Below are 9,156 nucleotides of genomic sequence, written 5' to 3' on the forward strand. Positions count from 1 at the left end.
AATGCACATCCATCTAATCTTTCTTCAAATTACTAAACACCCTGTTTCGTAATGTATCTTTTGATTTTCATTTATCGGTTCCTTCCTCCACACTTGAGGTATTTTCCACATGTCTAAGGGACACCTGTTGTTTGATTTACCTTCATTTACCAACGTTTTACTTGCCTATTTTCATGGACCAACCTCTGAATAAGCCACATTGTAGTCTTTGACTTTCAAATTGCCTTTTGGTGTTGTTTTCTCTCCCTGCCCTTCATTACTAGGCCAGGTTTCTTCCATTACAGTTTGGCTATCTATCCCGTTCAGTGACTTTTTTTGTCTGGCACTGAATAATAACTGTCAATGTGCAATAGAGTTGGGGTGAAACAGATGGGCCTGGCCAGGCACAGTCCAGTCTGCACATGCCCACATTTTCTTGTTTAATATAGAAAAGAATTGGGATTGAAAGCTTTGTCTGTTTTCTCTTCCCTCTGTTTTTCCCCCTCTCTTCTCTTTTTTTCCCTTTTGAAACAAAACACAACCACTGCACTGTTACAATCACCAAAAGACTAGCTATGGTACTTCTGCACATAATTTGTATTAGTTAATGGCCCATAAATCAAACCTCTGCCTTCACTGCTGTGGTTCAAGTTACCCACTGCTTTAATAAACCTTTCTTCCCTCCAAGCTGTGGACTAACTTTAACTGGAGACAGGTGGATAGTGACATCCAACTATTTGATCGGACATGATTGTGCTCATGGCAGTATGTTCTGGAATATTCAGCAGTAATTCCTTATAAGGTGGGCTGATCATCACTACCACCCCTCAACAAGCTAGCTGAGGCTAAAGCTTCGAATAGGAGATGAATATTGGTGGATACCATAATCTTTGGTACCGAATACAGATACTGAGTTGGTCTATTCCAAAATAAGTGATTTACTGTAGTGTTTCCCTACATAAAGATGACCAGTCTTCAAAAGTAATTCATTTGGGGTTGTCCTGAAGCTATGAAAAGTGATATATGTAAAAATATTATTTTAAGTACCCGTTATCTCCAACTGAAGCTGACAATTGCTGTCTTCTCTCCCTCTCATCCAGATTTCTCATTATTTCAGAGAAGGTTGGAGCAAATTAAAATGTACCAGAATTGCCATTAAATGTTAATACCATTTAGTTCCAGTGCTAAGTTGTAAGAAATTTAAAAGCTAATTACCACAAACAATTTAACAAATCATTGTGGAGGAAAAACTGAACGGGTAGCATTCTATGGAGTCAGATTTCTGCATTCAAGAATCAATCAGGCTAAACAATTTCCTCATCTCTACTGGGGTTTGATACGTACACATACTGTAGCAGTCAAAGCACAGTGACCAATTCGAAATAAAATTCACAGCATTTTAATGTCACATTGCTTGATAGAGATACAATTCAGTGTTTGTGCAAAACCTCAGGTTTTTTTTGGGTCATTTTTGATCTTGAGAGACACAACTTGACTTTGTGTCCAAAATTAATTTGCTCTGACATTATTTTTCTGAGATTGGGGTATGTATCTTTTCACCTATGGGGTACTTCCAAAGCAACTCAAGACAATCCTTAGCACAGTTCACGAACCAGGGTTTTTTGTGTCTCAGCTGGTTGAATCTTTGGTTCGGATAGTCAGACTTCCCTGAGTTCACCAAATGTAACAGACTATTTTGCACGAATTCAACATAATCCTTGCAGAATTTGCTCATGCAGCTCTTTTTATTTTGGGAGGTAGTCTACCTAATTTTATCTTGACAGCCACCTTTCCATAACCTTATTTGTAAGATTGATTTCTGTATTCCAAATTCCTGGTGACTTGTAACTGACTGTGTAGTGGATAATTGGATCATCAGCATCCTACTCTAACCTTAAAAGCTAGACAGCTCCCGTTCTGAAACATTTGAGGTTTAAATTTATTTCCATTGATTACTATGTGCGGTAATACTGAGGAAAACCTGTCAGCTTCGGAATTCTGTGATTAAACAGCAAATTCTAGTGAGATGGAGCAAGCCATTTTGTTTACATGAATGTAGTGTTCGCATTTTTCAGCTAACTTTTGAGGTTGGGGATTTTCTTTATGGGTTACAGTTAGTGAGCTGATCACTGGTGTGCATATCTTTAAACTTGCCCCCTCATTTTAGGGAGAGAGAAAACAAACTATTCAGACAGTCAAGATATGTTTCCAAGTCAAATGCATACACTCACTCACCTGAGTGGTTGGTTATTATTGGTGCTCTGTTTTTGCAAATGATTAAAGTAGCAGGGTTTTTTGATAGCAGTTAGGTGGCAGATGTCCAGTGAATATGATGGTTAATAGGATATTCACTCTGCCAAATCTTCATTGAAGGACTTTGGAGGAGAGCTGAAATCTCAATGGAAACAAGGCTCTCGACAAACTGAAAGCACCAAGCGGTCTGAGCTACTTGCTGCTGTGGGGTGAGATCTTGTCTACATAATGACCATATGACTGACCTTTAGTTCAATACCAAAGGAAGCTTGTTATTGAATGGGTTTTGTTGCTGTTGTATTGATCTAGTAATCATTTACCTTGTTGGACTTTATAAAACCTTGTTCACTGCAGCCATCAAACCATTCATGCTGTAACCCATCTGATTGCAACTTTCCAGACAGTGTTATTGCTGTTTGTGATGACTGAGATGCATATTGTAGCCTGAAAACTGGGGAAGAAGCTTCTTGTTTGAACAGAATGTTGCTTTTAGTTTAAATAAGATTGGATTTTCTTTTAATGTAAACTCTTTCGGCTGGAAAACAGTTTTTCTCTCAGCAGTTGTAAAGACCTTCTTCACTGCATAAACATTAGATGATTGCGATGATAAAACACAATTCATCGTCATTCCTGTTTGGGCTGAGCTATTTCACTATGCTGATACTAAAGTCATCAGGACCAAACACTGCAGGTTTCATAACTTAAACTTGAGTCTTGTGAAAGCTGTTTGTTAGTTTTTAAGAGGGCCTTCTGCATATTACCATACAAGGAACAAGTAAATTTGAAGGAGACAGTCAAATGGGAGAAATTGATGGGAGGTCATCTCACTGGATTGGTGATCCAGGCCAATGTTCAATGGACATGGGTTCAGATCCCACAACAATTGAAATTAATAAATCCAGAATTGAAAGTTAGCCTTAAAGATGACCACAAAACAATCATTGATTGTTGTAACAATATATCATTTTGTTTTATTTGTTCATAAAATGTGAGTGTTGCTAGATAGGCTAATATTTATTGCCCAACTCTTTTTTTTTTTCCCTGGAAAAGCCAGTGATGGACTGCTCCTTTTGAACTGCATTCTGGGAGTTTAGGAGTCACTGGTGCCATTCCTTTAAGTCCTTGTGGCAGTTTAATACAACTGAGTGGCTTGCTAGGCCATTTTAGTGATGACATTACTGGTATATAGAGTCATATGTAAGCCAGAGCAAATAAAGACGACAAATTGTATTCCCTAAAGGACATGGAGAGCTTTTGTTCACTCGTTGTTTTTCTTGGATGAGGAAATCTGCCAACTGTGCCCAGTCTGGTTTATATAGGTTCCAAATTCTTGGTAATTATTGGTGGTTAACCCTTAACTGCCCCTGAAATCACTCAGCAAGTCACAAGAGCAAATAGAGACAAATAAATACTGTTCTCTCCAGCAACACCTACGTTAAGTTTTTTTTATTCCCCTGTATTCTGCCTGGATTTGTAATCTGAGTATGTAAATTAGAGATTATCTTAACTGGGTCTAGCATATAAGCTTTGGAAAATCCAAATCCTATGCACGTTTACAGTTTACTTCATGTGTACATTACGTTCCTTGACCTCAGTGCAGATATACACAGAACGGAATTCTTCACATGTTGGACAGAAACAAGCGGATAAAATCTCGACCAGAACGTTTCCAGACCTGCAAAGACCAGTTTGATCTAATAGTGACCTGTGAGGAACGGGTATACGATCAGGTGCTTGAAGGTAAAATGGCCATCCCTTGTGTTCGCCAAGCCTTTGACCTTGCTGCTTATGAAACGTGGTTTGCTGATGCCCCCGTATTATGATTTCCCAGATCTGAATTCGAGAGAACAGGAGACATTCCAGTCAGTGCATGTCATAAACGTGGACATTCAGGATAATCATGAAGAAGCCACAATCGGAGCTTTCCTCATTTGTGAACTGTGCCAATGTGTAAGTGTTGCACCTTTTGTGTATTGGGAGGACTGGGAAAGGATATCAAACAGTGCACAGCACAGAATAACATCTCTCAATGAATCCAAATGCGATCTCCTGTAATCCAGCCAAATGTTAGCAGGTGAATTTATCTGTTTTACTGAACACTTAACACATTTTATTCACATTGCAATTTTGACATTTTTGTAAGAATTTTACATAGTTACTTTCACGTGATGGACTAATGAATATGGTACATGTTTTGCAACATGTTGACACTGGTAAGTTTACCAATTTGGCATGTGTTCTACAGGAGGTGACTGTGGCTCAAGTGAGGAGCAATCAATAGAAGTTGAGCCATTTTTTGATAGAACAATAATGAAGTCTTTCAGAATGCCCAGTGCTAGGATCTTCTATGCGATGCTCCAAGCTTGTTACACCAATGCCACTTTTACTGCAGCTGTATCCTTGGCAAAATTGGATTAAAGTATGCAAGTTTGATTTCTGAAGATTCTTTGGGGTAAAGCTGATAAGCTGTTGGTGCCAAAATATTGCAATTACTCAGTTTTTTTCTGAAGTAACTATTCTTCTGAGAATGTTGTCTCTCTTTTCACTTACGCTACCTAATCTGGACAACTATTACTATTCTATATTTCCTGTATAACAAGAAACTAAATGGCTTCTATAGTGATATTTAATGTAAGGCTGCAACTGGTTTGGTTTATATTCATAGTGTGGGAATGTTAATCCCAAAGGTCCAAAATCTTGGACAGTGTGAAAAGTGTCCTAGAGTTTCATGCTGAGTATCTTGTGGAACACTAGGATACTTACCAAGTAGCAAAATTCATAGAAAGTATCCAGTTACCAATTGATATCCATGCAGTGCAGTAACCAAATACATCTGTACTTGGGTAAAATGTGCTTGGGAGGACAAAGTGATGAAATGCTATTTCATTGCTAAAAATTAACCAGTATTCCCAGTTAAGCTCATTGTCTGCTCACTTTTAGGTCATATCTTGTCACTATTACTTTGAAGCTGATTATCTAAAACCCCTGCACTGTCAATTTGACACCTAACCATAAAACCCACCATGAAGTGAAGAACACTGCTGGGTTCCAGGGTCTCTTGGAATTCCGTTCCTATTGGGAGATATTGAACCAAAGTATATTTAGCAAAATCGTTGAGTGCAAGTCTGCTACTAGAATGGAAATATGAACACAAATGGATGATGACTCTTTGTCCCTTTTTTTTGTATTTGAGCCTGCTTAACTGTTCAAGACGACCGTAATTGATCTCCCCTCCCACACGATATATCCTTTTATCTTTGTATCCAAAAATCTATCCGTCTCTGTCTTGAACATACTCAACCACTGAGCATACACAGTTCTTTGGTAGACAATTCCAAAGGTCCCTGAGTGAAGCCTGTTAAACAGCAACTCCTCTTATTCTGTGACTCTAACCCTTTGTTCTAGTCTCTGTGGTCCAGGGAACCATCCTTCCTGTACCTATCCTATCAATGCTTTTATTTTTATTTTTCAACGGGATAATCTCCCATTCGAAAAATTTAAGAGAATGTGGTCTGTCTACTTGATCTCACCTTTTAATGGCCATTTCCTCATCCTGGGAATCGGTCAAGTGAATCCTGGCTGCACTCCTTCCGAAACCAGCATATCCTTCCTTATGTAAAGAGACTAAAGCAATACACAGCACCCGCAGATATGGTCTCCCCAAGATGCTATACAATTGCAGTTAAATGTTCACTTTTATTTTTTAATCTGCTTTAATTAATATACAAGGACACCCAGGTTTCTCTAATATTCCCAATGGTTGCATTTAAAAAAAATAAACTGCTTTTCCAATTTTTTTCCTTCCAAAGTAGATAACTTTATACATCCCCACACATTCTACCTTCCGTGTTCTTGTCCATATTCCTTTCCAGCCTTTTTAGCATCCTTCTTGCAGCTTACTGACAGAATAATCACAAACTTGGATACAATACACTCAGATGAGGGGATTAAGTTTTAGATTGTAAAGACCTGAGACCTAAAGTGGTGACATTTACAGTACACTTTGATAGAGCCTGCCCACTTTGGAAATGGCCTGTTATCCCTACTGTTTGGTTACTGTAGTTTTTCCTTAACCCTAGTCCCATGAGCCAATTTTCATATGATAACCTCATGCAGGATTGCCGACTTATTAATAGCTTTTGAAAATCCAGTGCTTCATATCTACTCTTGCTTTTCCTTGTCTAATCAGCTAGTTACAATTGCAAAAATGTCAAGATTTGTCAAACATAGCCTGCCTTTCATAAATCTGTAGATGCTGCCTAATTAATTGATATTCTAAGTGTTCCATTAACACATCCTTAATAGATTCTAGCATTTTCCCTATTTTTGATGTTTGAATAACTGGTTTTCTCTCTTTTTAGATTGAAAAATAAGTAAACACTTTTTCGATGATTTTTGTGCTTAACTCAGTGGGACTTGAATCCAGAACCTTGTGACCCTCTAAATTGTTTAAATGTTGCAAGTTTCTATAGTGTTGAAGTCTTATGGGAAGGAGGGAATTAAGAGGAAAGGGAAGGCTTTGAGAAACAGGCGTCAGGGCCTTAGTCCCGACCTTAGTACAGAACGTGAAATAAAATGGGGGACGTGAGTCAGGCAGTGGGCTAACTCCCAACAAGGGGAAAACTCTCTGAAACTGCTCCGTGCAGTGCTGGTTTTGCGCTAGGGCTCCAGAGCCCAGCCTCTGGACCTGCCCCTGTTGAACTCTCCCCCTGTTGAACTCTCCCCCTGTTGAACTCTCCCCCTGTTGAACTCTCCCCCTGTTGAACACTCCCAATGATTATGGTTCACGCGAGGTCAGAACTAGGCGCAAGGCTGACCCCTCCCTCAACTGGAGCTGGGAAAGTGGATGAAATATTGATGGAAATATTTAAATTGTGGTTTAGTTTATAGATTCTCTCTCTCTCTCTTCTTCCCCCCCCCCCCCCGCCCGCCCGCCCCGCTAAAAGAAGAGTCCAGATTGTTTTTTAGTTGCTCAACTCGTGAGATTCCCTTTGTAACCAACCTCCAGTTGAATCAATTGGAGCAGAGGTCAGCCAGTAAACCACTTGCCATTGTAACGCTTGGGGAGCAAGAGCAATCTACTGTGCTCCTCATCCCTCTCTTTCACTTCCTTCTCGTTCTCCCCCTTCCGTACTATTCCCACTTCGTCTTCCTTCGCCTCTCTGTCCTTTCATGGTCCTACTGTTCAACGTTGACCTTTTTGCCGTGTTGCTTGTGTTTAGATCCAGCGGACTGAAGACATGGAAAATGAGATCGATGAGCTTATCCAGGAGCTAGAGGAGAAGAGCGGCCGGACCTTCCTTCACACTGTCTGCTTCTACTGAGGGCGGGGCGGTGGGCTCTGCGGTGCTGATCTGTATATAATTTATAGTTTATTTTAAGTTTGAACCGCTGCTCGGCGCTGGTACTGTAACGTGTCCGAATGAATCTCTTCTCTTGTAGCACAGTCTCCATCTAACGATGGTGCAAAGTGTCTCCAACATGAAGCTTCATTAAAACAGAACCCTTGGTCAGAGCCCAGCCTCCTGTCTGTTTATTTCTCTAATCATCACAATTCACATGTTTACACTCAATAATAATTTGGGGGGGGGGGGGGAAGAAAGAAAGAGAAGACAGCGGTGGGGTGGATTGGTTAACGGTGTGGTGCTAATTTTGTGGGTTTGATGTGAGTTGTGGATGTGGTGATGAATACAGATCGGCAGTACAACCCCCCCCCCCCCCCTTCCCCAACACACACACACACACACATAGCCCTGCCTGGGCGCTGCAATGTCAGCACCAAGTTTGGGGGGGGTTTCTGCAGCTACCACGAAAAAGGAAGGCATTAGGGGGTAACTCCACCTTCCAGCTCTTCCTTACCCCCCTCTCCAAAAAAAACTCTACCGTTTCAGGGTTTGTATTTCTTCTCACCCTCCCTGCCCTCTGGCCTCTGCTGTTGCTGCTGCCACCTTTCCCAATTAAGCCCTGCCTCTGAATTATTTATCGACCGTGGGGCGGATCAATTTGTAACTGCGGCAGGAAGCGAGCGAGCGGCGGCAGTAATGTGGCGCATGTGAGGGATTCCGAGGGGGATGGGGGGACGTGCTGCTGCTGTTTGTGGAGGGACAGGACTGAGTGAGGGAGGACGGGGGAGGGGAGGGTGAACGGTTCAAAGGGTCCGGGTGGACTGGCCCCCCCCACTTCTCCCTTCCCCCTCCCTCCCTCACACACCCCCCCCCACCCCCCGGGACTGAGAGCAGGGGGAGAGCGGCCACTGAGTGAAGCGGTGCCCGAGGACCCGCTGCACCCACTTCCAACCCCCCACCTCCACCCCCGGCCAGGAGGAAGCAGTGGCTGCGATTTATGCTCCTCACCGCCAACACCATGATCTTCATGTTGGTGGGGACGTCCATGGTGATGGTAAGCAGCGCCCGGGCCCGCCTGCTGCATGCTGTGTGTTGCGGTAATTTGCATGAGGCTGGCGGCGGCGGCCAGGCTTTCCGAGCCGGCGGCTTGTCCGGGCTTCACACTCACTCACACACACACACACCCTCACCTGCTCTGTCTTTACTTGTCCGCTCTTTACAGGCGATAGCTTGCATTGTGGATATGAACGCGCTGCTGGACCGCTTCCACAATTACATCCTCCCGCATTTACGAGGTGAAGACCGGGTCTGTCACTGCAACTGTGGAAGGTAAGTGCTCACCTCCCTCTCACCCTCCACCCCCTCCCCAGCGCCATCGCTCCCAGCAGCGGGAGGGGCCTCCTCTTTTGTCTTAGTGGGACCTGACTGGTGTGACCCCACTCACTGTATCACCCCCATCCCCTCTACTCATGGTCACCCCCTGTGCCTCGATGCTCTGTTCTCATCACTCCCTCCCCCCCCCCCCAAAACATTGCATTCCCTCTCCCCAAACCTCTCATCATTTTTCCCTCACATCTCC

General features: G+C 42.6%; 2 protein-coding genes across 2 annotated transcripts in view; both read left to right on the forward strand.

The window, feature by feature from the left end:
• Nucleotides 1-7,747, forward strand: part of ssu72 (SSU72 homolog, RNA polymerase II CTD phosphatase) — a 94,600-nt gene extending 86,853 nt beyond the window's left edge. Inside the window, exons 3-5 of the mRNA XM_043675800.1 lie at nucleotides 3,833-3,972; nucleotides 4,064-4,182; nucleotides 7,455-7,747. Of these exons, the coding sequence (XP_043531735.1) occupies nucleotides 3,833-3,972; nucleotides 4,064-4,182; nucleotides 7,455-7,556 (361 nt within the window). The 3' untranslated portion in view covers nucleotides 7,557-7,747. The remainder of the gene's footprint in view (nucleotides 1-3,832; nucleotides 3,973-4,063; nucleotides 4,183-7,454) is intronic.
• Nucleotides 7,748-7,996: 249 nt separating this feature from the next.
• Nucleotides 7,997-9,156, forward strand: part of LOC122540299 (transmembrane protein 240) — a 4,123-nt gene continuing 2,963 nt past the window's right edge. Inside the window, exons 1-2 of the mRNA XM_043675801.1 lie at nucleotides 7,997-8,631; nucleotides 8,800-8,906. Coding sequence (XP_043531736.1) covers nucleotides 8,575-8,631; nucleotides 8,800-8,906 — 164 coding nt within the window. The 5' untranslated portion in view covers nucleotides 7,997-8,574. The remainder of the gene's footprint in view (nucleotides 8,632-8,799; nucleotides 8,907-9,156) is intronic.

The sequence above is a fragment of the Chiloscyllium plagiosum genome, chromosome 34 (genome assembly GCF_004010195.1).
Source record: "Chiloscyllium plagiosum isolate BGI_BamShark_2017 chromosome 34, ASM401019v2, whole genome shotgun sequence".
NCBI lineage: Eukaryota > Metazoa > Chordata > Chondrichthyes > Orectolobiformes > Hemiscylliidae > Chiloscyllium > Chiloscyllium plagiosum.